Below are 27996 nucleotides of genomic sequence, written 5' to 3' on the forward strand. Positions count from 1 at the left end.
CCTATTTAAGGAGTCAAAACCAGTTTAAACTGGACAGTGTTATGTCCGCTATTTCACTTTGTCGAGGTATACATATGTTTTCAAAATTTTGGAAAAAACCATAATCTGCAGCTTAGGAAACTACACCTTAAAAGAAAAAAAAGAGTAATTTCCTGCCCTTGGAAAAGATGGTTCTAAAGAACACACTTCCCATACTAAAGAGGATGACTTCACAGGGACTCCCATTCGGCAAGAGAAATGACACATTGCCCTTAAGAAAAATGGCAACTTTATGCTTTCCCTTTTCCAAGATGGCTTCCTTGACGTTCCTGGGCCTTGGCCTGGAGCCTCTTCCGGGCTTGACAGGGGGCGGGGTTCATTGAGCAAAGCCCTGCGTGCCGGCGCCCGCGACCAAGGCGCGCTTCAGGACGCAGGCGCGGGGAGGGGGTGGGGGAGGAGGGAAAGCGGCGAGTAAGATGGAAGATGAGGAGGTCGCTGAGAGCTGGGAGGAGGCGGCAGACAGCGGGGTAAGGAGGAGCCGCCGCCCCGGGGCTGGGCCGGGCGGGACCTGGCGTGAGGAAAGCCTCGGGGGAGCGGGTCTGGGGATGGTTCTCCCTGAGGAAGGGCCCCACACGCCGGGCCGGGGGTGAAGGAGAGGCCCCCGGTTCCTGAGCTCGGTGAAGGCCTCTTAAAGGGGCCACGTTCCATTTCTCCCTGCACTTTTGCCTGGTGCTCTTCCTTCCACTCCCTACTCCCTACCGGCGTGCGCGTCATCCGGGGCGCCCCACCCGCCACTAGGACCTCTTTTCCTGGCGCCCGCTAGCCCGCCCCAGGCGCCTTTGACCCGACTCCTCTTTTCCCTGTCGGTCCCCTGTGCAAAGCACCATTTTAAAGTTCATGTGCTCCGACTAGGAGCGACACACCACTTGGCGGGGGCGGGGGGTGGGGGGAGGGAATGCGCGGACCCAGGAGGCAAATCTGGCCCCGGAGAAGAGCAAGAGGAAATCGAGTCATTTCTGGGCATGCTAAAATCCCCCACCGCTTTGCGTCATCCGCCACGGTGGGCGAGTCTGGGTTTTTCCTCTTTTAATTTTACTGAGCGCTCTGGCAGGCTGGTCTCCCGGGGACCCTGCCGGAACAACCGAAAGCCTAGCGGCCAGCCTTTCTCCCCGAGGCGCACCCAACGATCCGATCACCGGGGAAGGGTCTCGCAGAGTGATTGCCGGGGTCGAGGGGGGAGGGGTGTGATATGTAAAGTAGCTGCATTCCTGGGAAGGGAGGGGAGAAATGGACCGTTCGACTTTGCTTTTCGGAGTTTTGTTTGCCTCCACAAGCTGTAGGAAACATACTCTGTTTCAAGCCGGAATAGTCAGTTCTATTAGGTTCGCGTTTAATTTGGTTTTCTCAGAGTTTGCGGTTCTGTGGTGATCCTTGTGAAGGTGGGGAGATGTCTTTTTGGTTTTGTCCTCCTCGTGTTCATTGTTCAGTTCTGGCTCGAGTGACATCCACCTTGAAGGTTTATGTGTCGGGAGTAGGGCGTGGAGAGCCGAGTGTTACCGGAATAGAACAACAGAAGGTGGGTTTTGTTTTTGTTTTTTTCATCAAGCTCCTTTGAGGGTGCTTGTCAGCGCTTGAAGAGACCAAGAAATGGATGCACTCCCTTAACATTCCCTTAATGTTGAAATTTTGACTTTGAAGTTTTTGCTGGTGGTGGTTCAAGCATTTCTCTCAAGGTGTTTTTTTCCCCACTTAGCATGATTGAGGATTTGAAGAATTGATTTCGTTCAGGAGGTATTTTGTATAGTTCTTACGGGCCAGCCATCTTTCTTGGATTTGTGGCTTGAGTAGGGAGAGCAATCGAAAGATTTTATAGAGGGCAACAGGTGTCAGCTAGGTATTTTTCAATCAACAAACATTTAGGAGGTCTGCCATGTGCTAGACAGAGTGCTTAGCAGTAATTTTGTGCTAGAGAATTCACAATCTCTGCCAGAGGCGTTTATTGGCGCCTGCCACAGGTGTGAGTGAATCATTCAGGACCCTTCATGCTGCTCCCTGCAAAAAAGTTTGGTTTACAGTTGGAATGACTCAAATGATAAGTTTCTTGAGCATCTTGTCCTTTCTTTGTTTTTTTCTCACTTGTTTCAAAGGGACATAAGTTTCTGACATTAAAGAAGAAGAAAATGAGAAGAACAAAAATGAATGTAGGGTTCAGAAACTGAGGATTGCTTTAGTTTTTCAGAACAGGTAAGCTGCTTAAAGAACAGCTAGCCCACTCCCGCACTTTATAGCTAAATGGACACCAGAGATGTAAGATTTAACCTCAAATATTCTGTAAATAGTCTTTTTGCTTTTAGTATGACAGACACTTACCTGATATAAAATTGCCCCCTTTACCTGTTCTCCCAAGGAGATACATCTTCAATCAAAGGACAATTCAAAAAAATATAACTTGCATTCCATCAAGGAAATGCTTCTTTTTTGTGTGTGTGTTTTTGGTTTTTTAGGGCTACACCCACGGCATATGGAGTTCCCAGGCTAGTGGTCTAATCTGGAGCTGTAGCCGCCAGCCTACACCACAGCAACAGCAGCATGGGATCTGAGCCGGGTCTGTGACCCACACCACAACTCAGGGCAATGCTGGATCCTTAACCCACTGAGCAAAGCCAGGGATCGAACCCGCAACCTCATGGTTCCTAGTCATATTCATTTCTGCTGCACCATGAAGGGAACTCCAAGGAAATGCGTCTTTCAAAATAATACTGCCTTTGGGAGAAATGAAAATGTCGAATTGAGTTAATGTCGATTCAAACTCTAAATGGTGTCCTTTGTCTTAAGCACATCTCAAGGGACAAATAGAACATTGTGTTTTTGTTGTGTTTTATTAAAGTATAATTCCTTTGCAGTGTTCTGTCAATTTCTGCTGTACAGCAAAGTGACCCAGTCCAAATAGCACATTTTGTAATTGGAAGATATCTTTGTACTTCCTCCAAAATCAGATCAATAATTTGTTCAATTTTTTTGGCCGCATGCGGAAATTCCCTAGGTCAGGGATGGGACCTGTACCATAGCAGCCATCCCAGCCGCTACAGTGACAATACCAGACCCTTATCCCATCACACCACAGGGAAGCGCCATTAGTTTGCTCCGTTTTTTTGTTTTTTGTTTTTCTTTCCCATTTTTTGGGCTGCTCCCACGGCCAGGGATCAAATCCGAGCTGGAGCTGCAGTCTACACCACAGCTGCAGCAGTGCCGGATCCTTAACCCACTACACCACAGTGGGAATTCCCAATTTGCTCAATTTGAAAAGGACCCGTATGCTCACAGCACAGCAAAGTAAGGATTGTATTGCAAGGTGCTAAACAGGGGGGTGGGGGACAAGACTCAAACCAACACCAACTTGGTCTTTTAGTTAAGAATTTTTAAAAGGGAAAGAGAGGGGAAGCTAGTGGTTAATCTTTCTCTTAGGACATTTCCTAAGCACAGTTCCAGGAGCAGGCTAGTCTACCTGCCTCCTGCCTGGTGGTCTGTGACCTGGTGGTCTGGACGTGGAACCTGCAAAGATCACCTTGTTCTGAAAAACGACTTAGACTTGTGCATCAGTGATGTTATCAGAGGTTACATTCTTAAGACATCTGGCAGTGGTTAATTATTACTGTGCAAGCATGGAGTAGAAGTTAGAGGGGGAGAAAGGTTAAAATCAAAGCCTTTCTAAAAGCTAGTTAAGGAGTTTCCTTGTGCAGCAGGTTAAGGATCCAGCATTGTCACCGCAGCCACTCAGGTCTCTGCTGTAGTGCTGTTCAATACCTGGCCCAGGAACTTCCACATGCCATGGGCGAGGCCAAAAAAACAAAAACAAAATAAAAGAATTCCTCCTTAATTTAAAAAATAAAAAAAGAGCAGTAGCAAGTCAGGGAGGAACAGGTAGAGTTTAGGGCCAGTACACACATAGGTAAGGAGGCAGTGAGAGAAGAGTGCAGCACTTGGAGAGCTACTGGTATTTCCTTCTGGCGGGGGATACAGAGTTGGCAGGGCTGAGTGGAAGGAGATGAGGCCCAAGAGGTGTGCAGCAGCCAGATCAGGAAGTGCGTCCTTGTTCTTGGTTCTGGGGAACTTGGACTTTGTCCTGAAAGCAAAGGAGAGCTTTGGTGGCTCTTTTTTTTTTTTTTTTTTTTTTTTTTTTTTTAAGCAGAGTATTGGAGCTCCCATTGTGGCCCACCAGAAATGAATCCGACTAGTATCGGTGAGGATGTGGGTTCAATCCTTGGCCTTCGCTCAGAGGGTTAAGAATCTGGCATTGCTGTGAGCTGTGGTGTAGGCTGGCAACTGCAGCTATGATTAGACCCCTAGCCTGGGAACTTCCATATGCCTCGGGTTCGACCCTTGGAGGGGAAAAAAAGCATAAATAAATAAATAAAGCAGAGTAGTGGCATAGTTAGGTTTTTAAATTTAAGAGATAAGAACTTTGATTTACTTACCTTTAGGGGCTGTTCTCCCTGAAGTATGGCTGCCACCTCTGGGGTCTTTAGTTAGTGCTACCGTAATTGCTGTCATCATGGCTGTGGCTGTGGGTAGTGGGCAAATACTAGTTATTTGGGGGCATCCTGGTGCTGATTTCCTTATGGCTTAAATAAAGAAGGCATTTGAGATTTGTGGTATCAGAAAGCACAAATCCAGGTATACCTTGCTCAAAGGAGCCGTTTCTAAAATGCTATTTCTAAAGCTTTTTCTGGTCCTTTTGGGAAGATTGAGTTCTAGGGCCTGATGTCTTCAGAGGGCTATTTCTGTAAAGCATTTGGCTAGTTTAGACGTGATTATGCTGAACAGTCTGTCCCTGGGACTCTGGAAAATGATGGTTCACTGTGGTTTTAAAGAAATGAGGATAATGAGCTTTTCACTCGTAACTGCTCAGTTCTTTTCTTTTAGGCTGCTTGGGGGGGGGTCCTTGTTCCCAGCGTGCTCTGGGTTTCAAGAGAGCTGCCATGGTTGCTGTGGGTTGGAATTCAGAGAAAGTTGCTTTTGCTTCTACAACAGGACAGAACTAAGTGTGTAAGAATCTTTCTAAAGCTTTTGCTAAACTCCTGCAAGAGAAAAGTCGCTCCAGTTGTCTAGATCTGATGACTCAAAAGTGTTCTTGGGGCCAGTCCTTTCTTTCCAGTTTCTACCTCTATACCGGTGGGCCCCCCACAGTTAATGTCAGTTCCTGACCATATCAGTTAGCTAGTCTTCACAAGGTGGAGTAGTCGGTTTCCTGGGAGAAGATTGAGTTTAGCTATTTATGTCTGTGGCCAAAATGCCAAATGAAATTATTTTTTTTTAAATGGTAACTATAGAGATTTCTCTCCCCAAGTGTTTTTTAATTCTGCTAGCCTCTACCAAGCATTCTTCTTAACATCCAGGATAAAGATTAAAACCAGGCACCACAAAAATTAGCCACAAATTCCAGCAGTGGTCTGTATGTGCCTAAAGAGTCTTATCTCTGAGGGTTAGACATTTTAAAATGTACCTCACAGTAAGCTATCCTCCCCACACCCAAAACCCTTTTTTTTTTTTTCTAAATGGAGGTTCCCAGGCTCACCGTCAAATCCAAGCTGCAGTTGCCAGCCTACACCACAGCCACAGCAAGTCCAGATCCAATCCAAGTCTGTGACCTACACCACAGCTCATGGCAACACTGGATCCTTAACCCACTGAGCAAGGCCAGGGATGGAACCTGCATCTTCATGGATGTTAGATTTGTTTCCACTGAGCCATGACGGGAACTCCCCAAAACTCTTTCCATTATAAAAACGAACACAGGAAATAATCATTCCTTTTCAAAGAAATGATAAATATGTACAGTTAAAAAAAATTGCAGTCTTCAGGAGTTCCGCATTGTGGCTCAGTGGTTAACGAAACTGACTAGGAACCATGAGGTTGTGGGGTTCGATCACTGACCTTGCTCAGTGGATTAAGGATCCAGTGATGCCGTGAGCTGTGGTGTAGGTCGCACATGCAGCTTGGATCCCGCATCGCTGTGGCTCTGGTGTGATCCGATTAGACCCCTAGCCTGGGAACCTCCGTATGCCGTGGGAGCGGCCCTAGAAAAGGCAAAAAGACCAAAAAAAAAAAAAAAAAAATTGCATTCTTCAGGGATGTGATCCTTAGATAAAATTATACAGGACAGTTGTGACTCTGGAAATGTCAGGACTATCATTGCTCTTCATAGACCTTGAGAGCCAAATTCCCAGCCCTGATGCTCTGGCCTTCTTGACTTATAAAAGCATGTGTGACCCTCCAGCTGTCAGTTCTGTCTCTGCTGCTTAGCTGCACATCTCCCTGGTGAATGAACACTGCCTACAAACCTGTGAACTCCCAAATCCCTCTGGCCATCTCCGGAAGGGCTTCTCAGATAGCATCTTGAGGGCTTGTTACTGGCAGGGGGTACATTTTTACATTCATAATCCCATTGCATCTCATGACCTGGTGAGGTGTAGGTCCTGTTGTTCTTAGTGTTCGGGAGAGGATATCACATGGTTGACTTCGGCCGAGGCTTTTGGCATCCTGAACCCATGCTTAGGGATCTTTGGGGACAGTTTGTTTGCCTTTGCTTCTTAGAAGATAGTTAAGTGCTTTAGGATGTTTTAGTTACTAGTTCTTTTGAAGTATTGTATTTGTTCTGCCTGGGATTAACCTCCTGCTTCTGTAGCCTGGATGATAAGCTAATAAATTTCGTGTATCTAAGAAACTTGAACTCTGTGCTCAAAAGCCAAAAGGACAGTGCTGCTGTTAGTTGTCATACTAAACCATGACTGCAAGTGAGATGCTGTGAACTCCCAAATCCCAGTGCTGCTGTTAGTTGTCGTACTAAACCATGACTGCAAGTGAGATGCTGTGAACTCCCAAATCCCTCTGTATTATAAATGGGAAACAACTTTTTAACATCTGGCCATGTGGAGAAAGAACGCAAATTTTTGCTCAGATCTCTTGAGAAGATTGAACAACTCTGCTAACTTAGGATCCCTGTATCTAGAGTTCTAACTGACAGCCCGTGGGTATTTGGCCTGTAGACTTCTTCCAAGGGACGGGGGGGTGGGGGGGGATGGACATTGTTTTTAAAATATTGATTCTGGGAGTTCCCGTCATGGCTCAGTGGTTAGTGAATCTGACTGGGAACCATGAGGTTGCAGGTTCCATCCCTGGCCCCGCTCAGTGGGTTAAGGATCCGGCGTTGCCATGAGCTGTGGTGTAGGTTGCAGACGCGGCTTGGATCCAGCATTGCTGTGGCTCTGGCCTAGGCCGGCGGCTACAGCCCCAATTCGACCCCTAGCCTGGGAACCTCCATATACCATGGGAGCAGCCCAGTAAATGGCAAAAAGACATACATATATACATACATACATAAAATATTGATTCCGAATGCTTTTACCAAGGTCTTGATTCTTCTCCTCTCCTCCACAGTCCTTTCCCGCCCCGCCCATGTTACCTACCTTTTGTGTTACCTGTGGCCTTCTGTCCTGTCTGCATTATTGGCTTGGCCCTAGAGGCATTGGGTTTCCTGCCCATGCTGAGTGCCATGCTTCTAACTAGCCTTTGGTGAAGGCACTCTTGGATGCTTGAATAAAACCTGGGGTACAGGGGGTTGGGGTAATAGTGACTTTGCTCCATCCCCCAAAGTCTGTATGCCTGATATTTTCTTTGAGAGAGGAGCCTTTCTTTTTTTTTTTTTTTTTTTTTTTTTGTCTTTTTGTTGTTGTTGTTGTTGCTGCTATTTCTTGGGCCGCTCCCGCGGCATATGGAGGTTCCCAGGCTAGGGGTTGAATCGGAGCTGTAGCCGCCGGCCTACGCCAGAGCCACAGCAACGCGGGATCCGAGCCGCGTCTGCAACCTACACCACAGCTCACGGCAACGCCGGATCGTTAACCCACTGAGCAAGGGCAGGGATCGAACCCGCAACCTCATGGTTCCTAGTCGGATTCGTTAACCACTGCGCCACGACGGGAACTCCGAGAGGAGCCTTTCTATGTTCATTCTAAGAAGTATCAAGAAAGGATGGGTCGCCTCTGCCAGTCAGTGACCCACTGTATCCATCCATGGCAGGAGAAGCCAGAAGTCTCAGCTAAGGGTTCAAGTGTCAGGTCTGATTTGGGGGCAGATCACTACTTGCTGTCAACAAAAAGTTAATAGTCAGTCTAAGAAAGAAATGAACACTTTATTCTAGTCAACCTGCGGATTATAACCCAGGAGACAGTCTCTCACGTAGCTCTGAGAACTGTTCCGAAGAGGTAAGCAGGGAGGTCAGTGGATACATGTAACTCAGGCACACATCTTGAAGGTTGCTGCTGTTCAGGAACAGGCATCTTAGTTAATGATTTTAGTGCTTTCTAAGTATGGGAAGATGTGAGAACCTGGGTTCATAAAGCTTTTTCCCGTTCCCATCATGGCTCAGTGGTTAACGAATCTGACTAGGAACCGTGGAGTTGTGGGTTCAATCCCTGGCCTTGCTCAGTAGGTTAAGGATCTGGTGTTGCCGTAAGCTATGGTGTAGGTCGCAGATGCGGCTCGGATTTGGCGTTGCTGTGGCTGTGGTGCGGGCTGGTGGCTACAGCTCCGATTCGACCCCTAGCCTGGAAACATCCATGTGCTGCGGGTGCTGTGGGTGCGACCTGAAAAAGACCAAAAAAAAAGACACATAAAGCTTTTTCCTGAAAATATCTGACTATCTGAGGGTCACTTCTGCCAGTTTTCCCAGAGCACAAAAGTCCTCATCCTGATCTTCACCCTGAATTCCTTCACGGTGTGTTGTGAATCAGTGTGGGTCAGTGACTGCAGTGGCTAATGGCTTGATTCTTGTAGAACTGGATGGTGGGCAGCACTCTTTAATTTACAGTCCCTTCCCTTTTGGTCTTAATTTCAACTGAGGTTGGGGAGGCATTTTATGACCAGTTTGCCTGATGAGTGCTAGGAATGCTCATTCCTCGGTCTGGTGAGCATGTCATTGATAGGCCACTTACTGGGCTATTACTGGACTAGGCCTTGTTAACAGTAACCAAAATCCTCTGGACCACCAGATTTACTAGTCTTTTGTGGTCCAAGAAATGGCTCCCTCTTGTTGCCTCTTCCCATATCTAGAGTTAGACTGTTGTAGTCACTGATCTCACAGAACTGCAGATTTGGTCAGTTGTTTCAAGTCACTTAGTCATGGTTAATTTTTTTTCTTTTTTTTCATTTTCTCTTTTTTTAGGGTTTTACCTGCGTGGCATATGCAAGTTCCCAGGCTAGGGGTTCAATCAGAGCTGCAGCTGACAGCCACAGCCACAGCAATACCAGATCAGAGCCATGTCTGCAACCTACACCACAGCTCACAGCAAATGCCAGATCCCCAGCCCACTGAGCAAGGCGAGGGATAGAACCCACATCCTCAAGGATACTGGTTGGATTCATAACCCACTGACCTACAGAGGGATCTCCTTTTTTTTTTTCTTTTTGGCCATGCCCATGACATGCAAAAGTTCCCATGCCAGGGATCACACCCTCTTCACAGCAGCAATGCAGGCTGTTGCAGTGACAGTGCCAGATCCTTAACCTGCTACGTCACAAGAGAACTCCAGCCATAGTTAATTTTATTGGAGGCTCAGTTACACATTTGATAGTGCAAGAAAAAATAATCTTGTAAAATAGACAGACTACAAGTGATATAGCTAGTCCCATTAATGAGCCCTTAACTAAGTATTGCAGCTAAGAATTTCCATTAGTTGTGGTCCAGGATCTCCCCAGGTGGTCCGAGGCGTCTGTTCTATACCAGTCACTCTCTAAAAGGAAATTGCCTGTCGGCATTGTGCGTAGAGTTCACCTAAAAGGTTTGCCTGCGCAAGGTGAGTTGTGGGTCATTCTGACTTTTTACAGAATTGAGAAAGGAATATTATCTGCTATGGAATTAAATGGCCAACTCCAGAAGAAAAATTAATCTTTATGGCTGAGCAGGTATTTCTACCATTGGGAAGGTCTGGTTAGTGTGTAATGTAGGTGCACAATGCACGCTTGGGAGGGAGGAGGCCCAAACCAGCAAAGGAAACTTTTATTAAATTGTATTTAATGGCCGCACCCATGGCACATGGAAGTTCCCAGGCCGGGGATTGAATCTGAGCAGCAGCTGTGACCTATGCCAGATCCTTCTTTAACCCACTGCACCACAGTAGGAACTCCTTGAGGAGACTTTTTTTTTTTTAGTCAAAGTGTAGTTGATTTACACAGAGGAAACTTTTATGCTTAAATTTTTCTTGTCTTGCCTTAAAATAATTTTTATTTTATCACTCCCTCTCTCTCAGCTTCGTTTTCCTCATTTGTAATATTAGATCTATAAAATCTGCCTTGCCTAGTGATGAGAGTTAAATAAAGCTCCAAGTAGAGCATCACTGGAAGACAGTGTTGGAGCAGAGAGTGTTGTCACTCTTAGTGTCAGGGCCACTTTCCAGCCCCTGAGGGTGTGGCCTTTGTTTCCTTAGGGTGTGACAAAACTGGCTGGGGGGGTCTCTTTCTTGGTGCCCCAGAGGACTAATAACGTGCACTGTTTTGAGTTGTGTTGCTTAGCATTGTATGAAAACCGAAAGGAGAAAGCAGTAGTAAACATGGAGAAAGGGGAGCCCCATTAGACTCTGCCTCCTGTTTTATTCCAGGGTTTGGGCTCAGCATGTTCCTCTCATCCCTGCCTCTTCTACTCTTTTATAAAGTAAAGGACTGTAGTTCCCGTTATGGTGCAGCGGAAACAACTCCGACTAGGAACCATGAGGTTGCAGTTTGATCCCTGGCCTCGATCAGTGGGTTAAGGATCCAGCGTTGCCGTGAGCTGTGGTGTGGGTCACAGACGAGGCTTGGATCTGGCATGGCTGTGGCTGTGGCATAGACCAGCGGCTATGGCTCCAATTTGACCTGTAGCCTGGGAACCTCTATGTGCTGAGGGTGCAGCCCTTGAAAAAAAAAAAAGACGAAAAAAAGGAGGATTGAAGTGAGGTGGTGAGTGTTACACAGAGCAGGGGCCTGAGCCACACTTTGGACACTGGATGAATGCTAGTTGCTGTTCTGCCGACATGACAAATAGGACCCAACAGAGTAGGCTTTGCACATCAGTAAAAAACATGACTCTTGAGTCCTTAAGGAGCTCAGTCTATAGTTACTGAAAGATGAATGTACAGCAGAGATATATCTTACTCTAAGGTTTGATCTAAAGCAGCATTGTCCACTCGAAGTATCATGCCAGCCACATAAGTAATGTAAAAATTTCTAGAAGCCACATTTGAAAAAGTATGAAGGAGTGTTAATATTTGTAACTTAACCCCATATATACAAAGTAGTATCATGTCAACATATAATCAGTATTAAAGATAGATTAATGAGCTCTTTTACTCTCTTTTGTACTAAGTCCGGGCAGTTTGCTGTGTACTTGGCACTTAAAGCACATCTCATTTTGGACTGGCCATGATCAAGTACTTATTAGCAGCCTCGCATGGCCATCAGCACTGTACTGGGCGGTGTGACTAGGTCTGGTGCGGAGGAGAATGTGCCCAAAGGATTCCCCCTTCTGGGCAAGCTCAGACAAGTCCTGAAAGCTGTAGCAAACCTGGAAAAGAAAGCAGGAAGTGGTTTTCCCTTACGAGCAAATATGAATTGTTTGATCTTTAACAGCACACCACCCCAAAGCCCTTCATGGTTTTCTAGTGCCCCTAATTTCTTCCAGTTCATATCTTACTGGCCCTAGGAGTTATAACTAATTTTCTGCAGTAGCTTTTTGAGTAGTGTTGATACCAACTAATAAGAACCATTGCTGACTGCAGCTAAAGTAATCTCAGATGGTTTTCCAAACTTAGATTGAAAGAGAGATGGGTCCATTATAAGATACCTTTTTAGATTTGAGTATCTCCATTTAAGAAGTATCTTGTTTTGGGTCTCTTTTTTTCTTTCCTTCTATTTATGTTTTCATTCTTTTTTTTTTTCTTTTCTTTTCTTTTCTTTTCTTTTTTGGCCACCCTGTGGTGTATGGAGTTCCCAGGCCAGGGATCAGATCCAAGCCACAGTTGCAACCTGTGCCACGGCCTTGGCAATGCTGAATCCTTTAACCCACTGTGCCAGGCCAGGGATGAAACCTGCATAGACTCTGTCGATCCTTATGCCGCCACAGCAGGGACTCCATGTTTTCATTCTTTCTTCCCAACTTTTTTGATGCCCCTTCTCTTCTCCTTGAAACTCAAATCCTTAAGTTCCTGCAGCTTCCCCTGACTTCTCGTGGCAAGATCATTCCCTCTCTTCATTTTTCTTTCCAAAACACAGAGTATACACCTAATACAGCAACTGTGGTTCATTTATCTGTCTTCTCCCCGTTGGTTGGGCTCTCCTCCTCCTCAGCAGGGATTGCCTTCCTCATCTCTGAGTCTCAGCTTCTAGCACATCTCCTACTTTATACCAGGTTTTCCATAAATGTTTGTCTCCAGCTTTTTTGTCACAGCGAAGCAAAGGGAGAATGGCCTTGATATACATTAACAAAGCCTCGACTTCCTTAGGCAGGGAGCTTTAGAACTATATCCTGTGCCCTACAGTGACCCACGGAATTAAAGTGGAATGTTTTTCTTTGCTTTGGGAGTAACAGAGGAAGGAGGAATGTTTTGTGAGAAATGGAACCCGGTGGCCTAGCTGTGCCCCACAGATCTCCTTTGTCTCAACCTCTGCATTCTGCGTTTCAGTTTTCCTGACTTACCCGGTCAGGTTTGCTCAGGAGTTGAGCTAATGTTTTGAACCCTACGGTGATCCTGAGGCATCACTGTAGAGTCAAACCTGGGGCAATGTGACTCCAGGGTGCTTCCCTCCCTAGAGCTAGCTGCAGAGGGGGAGTTAAGCAGAAGCATTGGACATGGCCGGCCCTGTTGGGGCAGGACACTGTCACTGTCACTGTCATGCCACTGCTATAGAGAAATAAGGCAGGAATGAAGCACAGAGTTAAACACATGGATTGTGAAGGTTGTTTGGAAAAGTCTCTGTAGATTGCACATCTGAACTCAAAATGACCGGTAGTGCCCTCTAAAAGTACAGAGAGCTGTTACAGAGTTCCCGTCATGGCGCAGTGGTTAACGAATCCAACTAGGAACCATGAGGTTGCAGGTTCGATCCCTGGCCTTGCTCAGTGGGTTAAGGATCCGGTGTTGGCGTGAGCTGTGGTGTAGGTCGCAGACAGAGCTCGGATCCCGCATTGCTGTGGCTCTGGCGTAGGCCGGTGGCTACAGCTCTGATTAGACCCCTAGCCTGGGAACCTCCATATGCCATGGGTACAGCCCTAGAAAAGACAAAAATAAATAAATAAATTAATTAATTAAAATAAAAATAAAATAAAAGTACAGAGAGCTTTTTATCTGATAATTTTAGACCAAATTTTCCCGGTTCTACCCAAGGATTCTGTTTGCTTTATTCCTAATTAAAATGGAGGCCCTCAAGGGAGGAGCCAGAATCCCATCCAGGGTTGTGTTATGGGAGACAGAGGTGCCTTGTCTCCCAGGACACCCTGACTAGGCAGTCTTTTAGCCGGGCGAGTGGGTGCGGATTCCTGCCCAACACTGAAATTCAGGATTAGACACCACTTGGGCACTGCCTGCTATGGTGGGAGTTTGGGAGCCAGAACGTCTTGGAAGGTGGTCGCATCTTCTCTTTGTTTTTCGTCAGGACCTCTCAGGCTCTGGTTCTGAGGGAAATGCTTGTTGTGCCCTCCGGGCGCCTGTCTCTTCAGATCCCCCCAGTGTCTACTTGCACGTATGTGCTCCCCAATTCAGGACCGCTGAACAAGACCAGATGAGCCTGTGGGGCATAGTGCTTCACAGGGAGCCCAAGATCAGTCAGTATTCTTTGAATTTGAGAGGAAAACAGAAAATAGCATCTTTTGAAATGGAAACTGACAGACTAATTGTCTGAGAAAAGTTACTGAAGTAGTAACTGTCGCTGATGTTATTTCCTAACTCAGAGCCAAGAATTAAGGGTGCCTCTTAGACCCCTGTTCAGTACAAGATTACTTGGACTCTTTGGAGATATTTTGGCCACACTGGTACGGGGGGATTTTGGTGTCAGAGAGAGGGATGCTGTGGTGGAGCAGGACCAGGGTTGGGGGTTCTAGGGAGCTGGCGGTAGCAGGACAGGACACAGCACCACCACCACCCCACCCCACCCCCCAGTGTTACACATGAGGATTTGGGTTTGTTCACTCCATCTCTTACAAGTTTGGCTAGTTTGAATGAGCTTCACCATCCCAAAGTGAACAGTACAGCTGTAATGGTGCCCTGTTTGCTGTGCTTTGCACCAAGACCCAGAGTTAGCCTGTTTTTCTTCTCTGCCTTTCTTCACCTCTCCCCTTCTCACTTTTCTTTTTTCCTTTCTTATCCGCCTCTTAGTGTTACAGGAGTGAGGCTGTCCTTGTGATCTGCCTGCCCTTGCACATGCATCCTGATCCTCTGTCTCCTTTGTTCCTTTCGAACAAATTAGGCTGTTTGAGGTGTCTCCTTCCCCTCCTTGGCTTCCATTCCCAGCTCTCTGCTGGAGGTTCACAAAAGCATAATCGTTGGAGGATTAAGAGTATCCGCAGCCAGGGAAAATGTGTTTCTTCCTGAGGTGAGTTGAATTTGCAGGGGTTGATGTCTCATTTTGCTCACCTTGTGGCGTGGCCTCTCCTTTACAGACCAGCCCTGTCCAGAATTCCTTGCTCCCCACTACAGTTTTTCATAACCTCCTGCCCCCACTCTTTCTTTCTGGTTTTGTTTGTTCTCTCAGACCAAGAAGCATGTACCTCACTTTTGTAGAGGTGTAACTCCCCCGGGGAAGTGGTACCTGTGCTTGGTAACAACAGATCTTGTACTTAGGGTTTTGACCCAAAGAGAGGAGTCCACCTCACTTTTTCAGAGCACAGAGCATTATCTTCTGGAATCTGTTCAAAGCTACTTGATAGAAAGTAAAGAGCCTTTCTAGAAGGAGAAGCCACAGGAAATCAAATGTTCTTAGCACCTCACCTCTGAAGTGCTTATGCCCCAACACTTGCCTTGTGCCCCAGCAAAGCAACCCTTCTACACTCAGAGCAGAGACATAAAGTGATGAGCTTAGGGTTTCTTCCATTAGCCATAAAAGTTGGACCTCTAACACAGGAGCCTTGACCTTGGGCCCCGCCTGTGTGCATCCTTTAAAAGAGGGGGTGTCCTTAGGTGACTAGATTCCTTGTTGGGGCCCATGACTAGATCCTTCCTCACACATTCTGAACCCTGTTTAATTCCTTTGGACTCTTGCATCTCTGGAGGAGACAAGCATTCTCCTTGCAGTGCGCCCTGTAGGAAGGCTTCCAGTCGGTCCAGCTTTATAGATCACAAATCTGAAAGCAGGTTGATTGCAAGGCCTTGTCCAAGGAGAGAATGGACTGACTCATGGTACCTGGACAGATTCCAGAGTGAGATGCAGTGCCCTCTCCAGCTGCTGGCAGAGCACTCCCTCTCCTGCTTGGACAGCTCTGAGTGTGCAAGTGTCCAGCTGGCCGTCTGGAGATAGCCAGGATCCACTTGCCACCAGAGCGGTTGGGTTTATATCCTGTCTTCTCATCTGATGGAGGAATTCCTTCTCAACTGATAAACCATTCTGCCTGGTGTGAGGGAGGTTAACGGGAGAGGTAGTTATTGGAGTGCCAGGGAGCCCTGTAGAATTCAAGGACTCTGAGAAAGAGGGAATCAGTATCTAATGGCTTTCCCAGCATTTCCAGGGGTTTGAGCACTTGTGGGGGTGCAGCAGCATGATGGGTGGGTAGGGCCTCCAAAGGCCTTAGTTCTAGGACTACCTCTATGATGTACCACCGTGTGACCTGGGCTAAGTTCCTTAACCTTCCTGAGCCCCTTTGCCCTCATCTGGCAGTGAAGGATAAAAGCTACTTGGTCTATCAAACGGGGTTGGGTGTGACCAGAAAATGAGTGTTTGGGAGGGTGTACTGACAGCCATAAAGCATTACATTTAAAGCCAGTAGTTTTAGGAGTTCCCTTTGTGGCTCAGAGGTTAACGAACCCCACTAAGATCCATGAGGATGCGGGTTCAATCCCTGGCCTTGCTCAGTGGGTTATGGATCAGATCTGGCATTGCCGTGAGCTGTGGGGTAGGTCACAGATGAGATCAGATACTGCATTGCTGTGGCTGTGGTGTAGGCCAGTGGCTACAGCTCCGATTGCACCCCTAGCCTGGGAACCTCCATATTCCTCAGGTGCAGCCTTAAAAAGACAAAGAGACTGAAAAAAGAAAAAGGCCAGTAGTTTTATGTTACACACCAGGTGTTCTGGTTGTGTTCTAGTTTGGGGACAGAGGCACATGTACGAAGATATAGTCCAATGCCCTCTTGAAGGGCTTTTCTCCACCGAGGCTCTGTTTGCTGAGCCTGGGCAGATTCTCTGTCTTCCCCAAGGCGGTAGAGAAAGAAGGAAGCAGTTTGCCCTCCTCAGGAAACCTGAATGGACCTCTCAGATTCAGCTAACGTGCTGTGTATCTTACCACAGTGTTTTAAAAAATCACCAAATGATTAGGCTCATTTGCCTATGTGTCTTCTTTGGCCGTCACAGCAAAATGAAAGCAAGAGTTCATGGAATGAAGTTTAAAAGTTTAGAGCTTTTCCATAAAAATCTGCTAAAATAACAGCCCTGGCCCTGCCAGCGCAGGCTTGGCTGCCTGTCTGCAGGGGAGATGGGCGTTCCTTGGTGCCTTGTGGCCCCCTCACCTCCCCACTGTGCTGTGCTCCCTGCGTGTGCAGTTTGGTTCCTTACCAGCCTGTGGAGGTATTTGGGTTTGACCCTATTTGAAGACATCTAAATCCCATAGATACTAAACCTTGCACTTATGATGGAGAAACTTGAATAGCAAGTGTCGTTTTCATATTGGAGCAAAATGATAAAGTATGGAACTTGAAAAACTGTAAGTTGTTTGTAGAAAGCCCTGAAAGGCCCTTAAAAAGTAGAGGGCATTAAACTCATGTTTAAAAAAAATAGTATTTACGCAGACAGTAACACTGTATTTATCCAAAAATTTAGAAGAATTACACTTCTGAGGTGGACTGTGCTGGGGGCATAGATTCACTTTGCGTGAATCTGTCTGTTCACAGACAACATCTAGGTCTTTCTCTCACCCTCGGTGCCCCATTTCCATTCAGTTACTAAACAGTCATTGGGCGGCAACTTGTGTTCCAAGCTTGAGTGAGAGGTTCTCATTCTTGAGGCTTCCTACCCCGTCTAGAGAGTTTTTGTGAACTCAGAATACAGTTTGTGGTGCTTGCCTAAATATATTTTGGTTCTTTCTTAAAAACAAAAAATTTGGTTTTATTCATTTATTTTTTTTTTTTTTTTGGCTGTGCCCGTGGCATGCAGAAGTTCCTGGGTCAGGGATCAAACCCAAGCTACAGGAATTCCCATTTGCTCAGTGGAAATGAATCTGACTAGTATCCATGAGGACACAGGTTCGATCCCTGGCTTCGCTCAGTGGGTTAAGGATCCAGCATTGCCTTGAACTGTGGTGTGGGTTGAAGATGCGGCTCAGATCTAGCATTGCTGTGACTGTGGCGTAGGCTGGCAGCTACAGCTCCGATTTGACCCCTAGCCTAGAAACCTCCACGTGCCACAGGTGCAGCCCTAAAAGGATAAAAAATAAAATAAAAAATAGAAAAACAAACCCAAGCTACAGCATGACAACACCCAGTCCTTAACTACTAGGCCACCAGGGAACTTCAAAATAAAAAATTTTGACACATCTAAACATCAGTGTGTCATTGTCAGATTTGATATAAGTCCAGCTTCATATGGTTAGTCTATGAGTTCCCTGGTGGCTCAGTGGGTTAAGGATCTGGTGTTACTGCAGTGACTCAGGTCACTGCTGTGGTGAGAGCTCAGTCCCTGACTAGGTTCATATTTGTGTACAGGGAACAAAAATAAGGACATGGAAAGAAAAGAAGTAAGAGAGAAAAACATCTTCCAGGGGATGCTAACCAAAAGAAAATTGACATGGCTTTATTAATATGAAATAATATAGATTTTAAGGTAAAGATCATTTCACAGTAAGCTTTAATGTACTGAAAAGAATAATTCTCATTCTTTCCATAGTCCATAGATGAAACAAATCAGTAAGAATGTGGAAGAATTGAACAATATAGTTACCCAGCTTGAACTGCACTCATCAATGGCCTATTTCAGGACATACAGAGCATTCGTGAAAACTAGCTGGCTCTGAGCTGGATCTCAGCAAATTTCAAAAACTTTCTACTAAGGCAGTGGTTCTTTTTTTTTTTTTTTTTTTTTGTCTTTTTGTTTTTTGTTGTTGTTGCTATCTCTTGGGCCGCTTCCGCAGCATATGGAGGTTCCCAGGCTAGGGGTTGAATTGGAGCTGTAGCCACCGGCCTACACCAGAGCCACAGCAACGCGGGATCCGAGCCGTGCCTGCGGCCTACACCACAGCTCACAGCAACGCCGGATCGTTAACCCACTGAGCAAGGGCAGGGACCGAACCCGCAACCTCATGGTTCCTAGTCAGATTCGTTAACCACTGCGCCACGATGGGAACTCCAAGGCAGTGGTTCTTAACTTGCTGTGTTTTGCTGTAACAGACTCTTTTAGAAATCACATCCATCTTATGAATCAGGGTTTCTCAACCTTGGCACTGTTGACATTTGGGGCTAGGTAGTTCTTTCCTGTGGGACTGTTCTATGCATTGTGGGATTTCAGTGGCATCCTTGGCCTCAACCCACTAGATGCCAGTAGCGCCTCCCCTCCAGTAATGACACCTAAAAATGTCTCCAAAGTTGCCAAAATTCCCACTGGGCAAAGTCTCCCTGTTGAGAACCACTGTTACAGATCCTGCTTTCCAGAGAAATACGTACTTTTGCGTATAATTGCTCCTCTCCAACAGTTGGGTGGTCTTGCCCTCACTAAAAACTGTTGAGTTGGGATGTTTTGACTTTTTAAGAAAAAGCAGTGGGACAGCTGAGGAGCCTGGAGGTTTGGGCTTTGCTCTGTGCATAGCTTCCCCTGACCTGTGTATGGATGCTCACACCCGAGGCTGTGAGGCTTCACGGAATTCCTGGTGCTGAGGGCCTGAGGACTCTGATTCCCACCCAGTTCCACAGACATTAGGCTGCTGCTTTGTTCTAGGCCTTTTGCTAGGTGCTAATTACAGAGTTCAAGTCCTTACGAGTAAAGAAAATAGCTCGTAAAATATGTGGTACCTACGATCATGAAGGAATGTAAAAGGGAGAGCTTTTGTCTGAGGAGCAGGTGATTTTAACTGAATGGCATCAGAGAGGACTTCAGAAAGGAGAGGTGCGCATCCAAGCTGGGTTCTGCAGGATGAACGGGAATTTGCAAGGGGGCGGAATTGCAAGCAGGTGGACTAGCAGGCTTGGTTGGGGGTTAGCAACAGCTGGGTTTTGCTCGGGTGTAAAACAGGACTAGAAGCTAAAGGAATGTGTGGGCAAGGCAGGCTTAGGAGCTTGGACTGGATCCGCCAAGCAGTTGCAGCATTTTAAGTGGGGAAGTGACACCATCAGATTTATGTTCGGAAAGTTGACTTGAGTGGCTCTGTGAAGGACAGACTGGAGCCCAGGAGACTAGTTGGAGGTTGTACAAAGAACCCAGGTGAATGATGAGGGCTAGAACTCTCACCGCAGCCACAGGGATGGAGGGTGACACAGGGAGTCAGGACCCCAAACCCCAGAGTCTTGTCAAGGGAGGGCTGCATCCATTACTTCAAAGGACACAGTAATGTCCCTGGTCTGAGAGGACACTGCCCTTAGCTCTGAAAATAAAGACGTAAGTTTTTATTTGAGAGAGATTTTTTTCCTCTTTTTATATACATTTTTTTCCTCTAGGAAATAGACAGACGGTTGGAAAAAAAACTGAAGATCACACAAAAGGAGAGGTAAGGCTGCTGTCTGGTCTGAGGGCTCCCGCTCTCTGCCATCGAGAGCTGGGCAGTCGGCTGTTCTCCAGCTGGCTGTTAGGTTTGTCAGGTCAGGCTCCTGGGCAGTAAAACCCTTCCCTTAGGGACATGGTGGCTTGCGGCTTTGGGAGTGAGGCTGGAGTGTCGCACCTGCCTCACCCCTTAGTGGGCACCCTATGTGAGCTGGTCAGATGGAGAGTGGGGTGTCAAGCCAGAAGCCTTACATTTGAGCCTCATTCTGAGGTTTGGAGCGGGTTGTTTCCTGTTTTGGACGTCACTTTCTTTCTCTGTGGCACAGGAGTTTGGACAGATGATTCCCCTGGGCCCTCTGTGACTTGGTGGCTCAGGGCATTCATTGCAAGGGTATCTTGGAAGAAAAGATTGTCAGGAGTTCCTCAAGACTTTGAAGGATAGCTCTTTGCCCCAGGGGAGCCTGTCAAGGTCCCTCAGGGACAGGCTGCAGCGGGGAGGAGGAGAGGACCCCTCTGGACCTGCTCCATGGGCTGCACAGTCACTCCCCAAGTGCTCAGGGTGCCCTGCCCGCCTGCTGGCTTTCCTGGCCTCCTCGATGGCAGTGCTGGCTCCCTGTCTGTCTGCTCGGCTCAGCAACCACACTAACGCCCGGTTACAGTTCCCTGGCCATGCCGAACGGTCCCACTGGAGACTCGTTCCAGCTCCTCTGGCAGCAGCCCTCTGGTCCCTACCCTTCCTAACAACCAGGCTCTGAAAACAGGCCCCTTGGGCTGTTTGGTCTGAGGAGAAGCTAGTTGACGGCTCTGGGGAGGGTCTTTGTGGCTGTTGAGGGATGGCCATTCCCACCTGGACCCCTTGTTCCTCTGTGGCTTTCGTTTCTTTCCCTTCCTGAGTTGTTGTCCTCCCTGCGGACATGCCTGATGTGCACATCCACCAGCCTTGGGCAATGCTTTTCCTTAGAGCACTGCCCAGCGCTCTTTCCAGGATCGTCCTCCTCCCCAGCCCCGCCGCGTCCAGCAGACTGGAGAGCCCTGGTGAGGGAGGGCTCGGTTCCTCCCAAGAGGCGAACCTGTGGTCTGGAGTAGCTCACCTCTGGGAGGCACAGGTCACTCACCAGAAGACTGAGGCGGTTTGGTAACTCCTGTCTTGATGCCAGGCAGGGACGGCAGAGCTGCTGGCTCCTTTGTAGTGTTTGGTTTGAGCACGTGTTGTGGAACCTTGGACACTTTGCTGACCCCCAAGCTAAGGGGTGCCCACCGCACCGGCCTGTTACACTCTGGTCTGTGTAGGGAAGCTGGGATTTTAACTGAGGCCATTGGATTCTGGATAAGAAATGTTTCGCCATGTGGTGGTTGACGTGACTGATGAACCTGGGGCTTGAAGCCCCAGGTTGAGCTGGTGTTGTCCCCCTTTGCCTGGGGTTAGGTCGGAGCAGCACACCTGTGGGCTGTGTGAGCTATTATTTATAAGCAAGGTTGCTCTTTTGAGAACCCCTTGGTCAGAGGCCAGAGAATAATGAATGGAATTAAGAGGGGAAGGGAGGAAAAAGTGATGAGGAGTGGGCTTGGGAAATGGCTGGGGCCCCTGTAGTCCAGGGTAGGACTTGTGAAGCTGTGTTTGCTCTTTGTCAGCAGGAAATCCAAATCTCCTCCCAAAGTGCCCATTGTGATTCAGGACGATAGCCTTCCCACGGGGCCCCCTCCACAGATCCGCATCCTCAAGAGGCCCACCAGCAACGGTGTGGTCAGCAGCCCCAACTCCACCAGCAGGCCAGCCCTTCCCGTCAAGTCCCTAGCACAGCGGGAGGCAGAATACGCGGAGGCCAGGAAGCGGATCCTGGGCAGTGCCAGCCCCGAGGAGGAGCAAGAGAAACCCATCCTCGACAGGTGAGTGTAGCCACTCCACCAGGCCACCTTAAGGAGGAAGAGGAGGCCTGGCCGCGTGCAGAGCAGGGAGGGGCAGGCAGAATCGAGGCTGGAAGAGGCTGGAACCATCGCAGCTCCAGCCATCAAGCCGGCAGGTGGGGTGACTTTGTAGTCTGCACTAGACTGCCTTGAAAGCTTTGAGGTCACAAGGTGCTGGCATGCTGCCTCTGCAGGCACCAGGGGGCAGTGTGGCATAAAGGTTAAAGGCATGGACTTAGTCTAAATCAGCCAGTTTGAGTCCACCCCTGCCACTTTCTTGTGCTTAGAGCTCCTGAACCTCTCTATGTGCTCATGGCCTAATCTAAAAAATGGGATAATGCTTGTAGCTGCCTCATGCGTTTGTTGTGCAGTTAAATGACAATTCTGGATGTTATCTTCTCAGGCTCATAATGACTCACTGATGTTTTTGTGAATTTTCTAAATTCTTTTTTATTCCTGGCATTTTTTTCCCTCTGCAGTCCTAGAGGTTGCATTATGTAAGTTTGTCACCTAGTAAAGCAGTATTTGTTGAAACAGCTTCTTTCTAACATTGAGAAGCCTCCTTGAGCTTGGTATTCTGGGGCTTGGAAGAACTAAGCTATGTACCTTCTTTCTCTGTCTTCATTATTTTGATAGACTTCCGTTATCTCTTCTCTTAACCTTCATTTAGCAAAGAAGAAAAACTCCATTTTCTTAGTGTTCCATAGTAATACGGGTCAACCATTAAGCCTTTGATTTTGAGAGAAGCAGGAGCACAGCAGTGGCAGGTACCAGGTCACTGCTGAGCTTTTTTTTTTTTCCTTTTTGTCTTTTTTAGGGCCGCTTCCCGAGATATATGGAGGTTCCCAGGCTAGGGGTCGAATCGGAACTGTAGCCACCAGCCTACACCAGAGCCACAGCAACGCCAGATCCTTAACCCACTGAGCGAGACCAGGGATCGAACCTGCAACCTCATGGTTCCTAGTCGGATTCGTTGACCGCTGCGCCATGATGGGAACTCCTGCTGAACTCTTGGTTAGAGGTCTTTACCTTGGCCTGAGGAGTTTGTCCCACGAAGTCCTTTTTTTTTTTTTTGTCTTTTTAGGGCCACACCCGTGACATATGGAGGTTCCCAGGCGAGGGGTCGAATCAGAGCTGCAGCTGCCAGCCTACACCACAGCCACAGCCACATCATATCCAAGCCGCGTGTGACCTACACCACAGCTCACAGCAACCCACTGAGCCTTAACCCACTGAGCGAGGCCAGGGATCGAACCCGCAACCTCATAGTTCCTAGTCAGATTTGTTTCCGCTGCGCCACAATGGGAACTCCTGTCCCACGAAGTTCTATGAAGGATGTGCTGTCCATGGTCACTGCCTTTGGACAGGACAAGCCCTTGAGCACTCCCTCCCCCTCCCAGTGAATGATGGTGAGCCAGCCTCGGGGAGAGAGTGCTGCAGGCGCCAGAGGTGAACATGCACCATCTGCCCATATGCTTGCAGGGGCTTCCCAGCTTGCAGATGTGCCAAGTCGGCTTGCCGAGAGGCAGGCTCAGGGAGCCAGAATTGGCAGATAGCCATTGTGGCTTCTGCCCCAGATGCATGAATGGTTGATTTTAAGATTTGGGGACCTGGAGTTCCCATTGTGGCTCAGCGGTTAACGAATCCAACTAGGAACCATGAGGTTGTGGGTTCGATCCCTGGCCTTGCTCAGTGGGTTAAGGATCCGGTGTTGCCGTGAGCTGTGGTGTAGGTTGCAGACGCAGATCGGATCCAGCGTTGCTGTGGCTCTGGTGCAGGCCAGCGGCTACAGCTTCGATTCGACCCCTAGCCTGGGAACCTCCATGTGCCGCAGGAACAGCCCTGGAAATGGCAAAAAGATTTGGGGACCTCTTTTATATCCTTTTTCAGGCCTTCCTCTCATCCTCTTCCCTTCAGGCCAACCAGGATCTCCCAACCTGAAGACAGCAGGCAGCCCAACAATGTGATCAGACAGCCTTTGGGTCCTGATGGGTCACAAGGCTTCAAACAGCGCAGATAAATGCGGGCTGGAAAGGATGCCGCCGCCATCACCACCTCCTGGGTCGTCCGCTGCGGGTCGCACTGCCGTGGCAGACAGCTGGACTTGAGCAGAGGGAACGACCTGACTTACTTGCACTGTGATCCCCTTTGCTCCGCCCACTGTGACCTTGAACCCCATGCACTGTGACCTCCCTCCCCCCCCCTTCCCACTGTGATTGGCATGTCTACAAGGGCTGTCCCAAGTCAATGGAAAGGGAAAGGGTGGGGGTTAGAGGAGGGTTGAGGGGACCCACCAAGGACTCAGAGAGTCAGACAGTGCCACTTGGCCACTTGGGGTAAAGCCAGTGCCAGCAATAACAGTTTATCATGCTCATTAATTTTGAATTTCAAACACAAATGAGAACTCCCATCCACCCACCCTCAAGTGCATGTCTTCATCACTTAAAAGCAAGTTCCATTTGAAAATATCCTTTCTTTTTTTTCCCTTTCCTTCCTATTTTTGTTTGTTTATACAAATATTTGATTTGAAAAAAAAAAGTGCATGGGAGGGGTTTTAGCAGTTTAATGAATTTTTAATTGAGAAAAAGGGTAGTTTGGTAGTCAATTTAAAAATGTTTCTAGGCAATTCACTAGAAACATTAACCAATAGGATTTTGGTGAGCTTAGCTTCTGTGTTCTTACTGCCGCCCAGAAAAGGGGCAGGGCTCTGCAGCCCCCGGGACAGATGAGCACCCCATGCCTATACCTCCCTCCCTGCAGCTAAGTCCCAGAGCATCCGGGCCCTACCTGGAGACTGGGCTGTAACTCTGTAGGCTCAGAGAGCCTGGGGAGGGTGCTAACCCCTCACCTCTAGTATTTCGGGAGATAGGGAAAGTGAACAGACTTCCCCTTCCAAACCCCTCAGGATGGTTCCCTACCAGCCAGGCTTACTACTTCTAGAAGAGAGCAGGGAGTGAGGCTGCACTCCCCGGCTTTAGGAGTGTGGGCTGTGAGATTTATGCAGTATTGTGCTATCGGCACAAGGAAAGCCAGGAGAGACTCTGCCTCCAGGATTCTGCGCCTCCTGCCTAGTGTGCTTAGTAGGTAGGCAGATCTTCCCAGTCCAGCAAGGCCGAGAACTCTCAAGGGTCAGGGGAGGGCCATCTCTGTTGATGGCATCAGCTTGTTAACTACTGCCTGATACATTTCCTTTGAGAAGTTGCTGCCTTGAGAGCGGACTGTTCTGAATCCATTTGGGAAAAGACAGGCTGTGCATTTTGCAAAGATTGGTCATGACAGACTGGTTCCCCTTAGGCCTCTGCTGTCCTCCACTGCTTTTTCCTGAGAAGGGCCTGGAGTAAAGGCAGTTTCCCCTCTGTCCTTGGAGCCAGGAGATAGACTTTGGCTCTTTGAGGTGGAAGAGGCTTAGAGGGCCCTGCCCAGAGCAGCTGTGTGTGTACAGTCTGTCCCCGCTCAGGCTTTCCGATCTCTTCCATTGCACCGCGCCTTATGTCCCTCAGACAGCCAGACAGTCTCCTCGCTCAGCAGATGAGTTCTGGAGTGGTTGGTGTGACTTTTGTGAGCAGGGCAGCTTGCGGTGGCCAAGGTGGCAAGCTGGCTCTTGCAGGCTTGCTCCACCTTTGGTGTGCCCGGCCCTCAGCCTTGCCTGTGCGGATGTCAGCCAGGCCCGCTCCATCTTCCCCTTAGGAGGAAAGGCCAGCTGTCACTTGGGCCAGCAGCTAGTCCACAGCACAACCTTACAACTGTGTGAAGCCAGGAAGTTGTCCGTGCGCAGAGCTGGAACAGAGCCTCAGTCAGTAGGAATCCGCAGGATGTTAAGTGATGCCCACAGGCTGTCCTAAGGGGAAAGGACCTTGAGGAGTGGCCACAGGAGAAGGTTGCTGCTGTCTTTACAGTTCCACTGCCCTGAACAGGTTTTCGCATTTGAAATGGATAGTGTCCATCCTTCATGTAGTAGCGGTTTCTGGCCCAGGATAAGACGCTCCTTGTCCGTGGGGGAACGGGACAGAGGGAGCCAGGTGGGAAGGCCGGAAGTGCTGATGGCTCAGCAGTTGGGACCACCTGTTCTTGCCTCCCTCCTCTCGTGGGAGCCCAGGGAAGGCTTGCTGATGGGCGTCTGTGCGTCAAGGATGTAGTAGGGACTGATGTGCCCACCTCCCTCTGGCCAAAGATGGGGCTCTGCCCGCCATGTGCCTGTCACCACCCACCAGCAGTCTTATCCTGACTTCCCAGATGGAGAGGCGGCAGGCAACATTTTTAAAAGAAAGAAATGAAAACAGGAAACTGTTGTGTTCGGGGGAGGTGGGAGGGGAGATGGGAGAACGGTTTGGATTTTGTGTGTCTGTGGGTGGTTTTTGATTTGTTTCTTTTCTTTTTTTTGTAGTTGTCTAACTTTCCTTAAGTGCTTTTTTTTTTTTTTTTTTTTTTTAATTTTAAAGTAAGCTGCAGGCTTTGGCTTGGAAAACCCCAGGGGAGTAGGGGGCAGAAACCTGAGGCTGCTGCCCCTTTATCTGCCTTCACGGTACTGTCCCCTTCCCTCAGCTCCTCCCTAACCCTGTGAGCCAGGCCTCAGACCTTCCAGCTAACCGCTTCCCATGAGCCACTACTCTGATGTCAGCCTATAACCAAAGGAGCTGGGGGTCTGGGCCTGGTGACCAACCCTTCTCCGCCCACTCAATCAGGGTGCTCCCCACCTGCAGGCAGGAGGCAACACCCTATCTGCTACCATCAGCCCCTTCCAGAGCCCACTGCCCCGCCCTGCCCTGTCTAGCCCAGCCGTACCCTGCTCTGCCCCATCTGGGGATGCTCTGCTCAGGGATGGGCCGGCGGGGCTGCCCCAGCCTCCCTGGTAGGCAGAGACTCTGGAAACCTTTGGGGGCCAGTTTTTGGCCATGTGATCCCAGGGGTGCACATGGGCCCCTTGGGAATCTGAACAGAAGGGCGCGGGAGGGAGGGGCGCACCCCTGCGGTCCTGCTCTGCTGGTCTAGCGGGCAGCTGCCCACCCTACCCCACCCCGCACCGCGGGCTCCTGAGTCGGCAGATTAAGCATTTTATAAATTGTATTTTAAATACATGTTTTAAACTTGTCAGAGCCTTGTCCTTATTTCAGTTTCTGGCCTCCTAACCTCTTGGGGTGGCTGCTTGTTTAACCACTGGGGAGCTACCTCTGCTCAGTCCCAGGAAGGGGCTCACTCTCTGGGTAATAGGATGGGGTGGTGTGTGGGTTGGGGGCCAAGGCTCCAAGGGATGGGGACCACTGGGTTTCTGCTGGTGAGAGCATGGCTGAGGCCCCTCCTGCCTTTCCATGGGGTCTGCCTGTTTTAAGGGTCAGGGTCTTTGCCAGGCACTTCCCTTGTGTTCACCGTCCCCTTTGCGCAAGTGCCTCGCAGGGCTCCCAGTCCAAGGCAGGAGACAGCCATCTGAGGAGTCCCAGTTACGTGCTTTGAGAGTGCACAGAAGGTCAAGACTTTGCACCCAGGGCCACCTCTAGCAGGACCCTGACCCTGAGCAGAGTCTTAAGATGAGTCTTGCTTCAGGGGCTCCAAAGCCTGAGGGAGGCTGTGGCCCTGCACTCTAAGAGCTGAGTGGAAGTGTGAAAACCTGGGGCCTCCCTGGCACCAGGCACAGAGGCTGAGGTTAGTTGTTTATTGGCTTACCAGGCCACAAAAGCAAAACCCAGCAGCGGTCCCTGCCTGGTGACCCATCCGTCTGCAGGCCCTGAGCAGCTGCCCAGAGTCAAGGTTCCGCAGGGTCAGTGGGTTGGAGCCGGCACAGAATTGAGCCACTTTCTGCTGTCACAGCTGAGTTCCCTGGGGAGAGAGGTGGAGCAGGATGGGAGGAAATGAGTCCTGAGTGCCCACGGGGAGGTGGTCCTTCCCTGGCAAGTGATGGAGCAGGCAGTCGGGCTCAAGGGCCTGGCTCCAAGTCCAGTGTCCTCAAAGAGGGCTGCTGCAGGGGAAGCTTCCCTCTCCCTCGCTGCCAAGCCTTTTTCCTGTTAGTCAGGACGTGGAATCAGACTCATGCAGGGTTTAACCCCCTGCATGAGCAAGGCAGGAAGTGCCAACGAGTCCCAGGCACAGAAAGGCATAAGTACCCTGACTTAGGAACAATCTACCTGGTACACAGGCTCTCAACAAAGGTTAGTTTCTTGCCCCTTCCATCCTTTCCTCCTTTTCCTCCCTGGAACCACAGTCT

At 48.8% G+C, this 27996-nt stretch overlaps 3 protein-coding genes across 15 annotated transcripts in view; 1 reads left to right on the plus strand and 2 right to left on the minus strand.

Annotated features, from left to right (window-relative positions):
* FAM131C (family with sequence similarity 131 member C) overlaps positions 1-27996 on the minus strand; it is a 301322-nt gene that overhangs the window by 265766 nt on the left and 7560 nt on the right. The gene's annotated exons all lie outside the window — the stretch shown is intronic.
* Positions 429-26891, plus strand: SZRD1 (SUZ RNA binding domain containing 1). Of its 8 annotated transcripts, none has more exons than XM_084963007.1 (4): positions 429-506; positions 19853-19902; positions 21528-21782; positions 23718-26891. In XM_084963007.1, exons 1-4 carry the CDS (start codon positions 456-458, stop codon positions 23818-23820), a joined length of 459 nt encoding a protein of 152 aa, XP_084819133.1. In that variant the 5' UTR covers positions 429-455; the 3' UTR covers positions 23821-26891. The 8 variants fall into 8 exon arrangements, with proteins under 8 accessions (XP_084819133.1, XP_005665101.1, XP_084819131.1 ...); XM_005665044.4 differs by having other exon boundaries at positions 21531-21782; XM_084963005.1 differs by lacking the exon at positions 429-506 and adding an exon at positions 921-1039.
* SPATA21 (spermatogenesis associated 21) overlaps positions 26207-27996 on the minus strand; it is a 39191-nt gene continuing 37401 nt past the window's right edge. For 5 of the 6 annotated variants that reach the window (XR_014807124.1, XR_014807126.1, XR_014807125.1 and 2 more), the window contains one exon: positions 27434-27611. Coding sequence is in view for 2 of the 6 variants with exons in the window: in XM_084962985.1 (XP_084819111.1) it covers positions 27554-27611 (58 nt within the window). In the remaining 4 variants the exon portion in view is untranslated. Of the gene's footprint in view, positions 27612-27996 lie in introns of all 6 variants that reach the window. The other variant, XM_084962986.1, reaches the window with a different exon arrangement.

This window comes from Sus scrofa, chromosome 6 (genome assembly GCF_054392235.1).
Source record: "Sus scrofa isolate SSC_HxYL_T2T_F1_AM1 chromosome 6, Sscrofa_HxYL_maternal_Yorkshire_Landrace_v2.0, whole genome shotgun sequence".
Lineage (NCBI taxonomy): Eukaryota > Metazoa > Chordata > Mammalia > Artiodactyla > Suidae > Sus > Sus scrofa.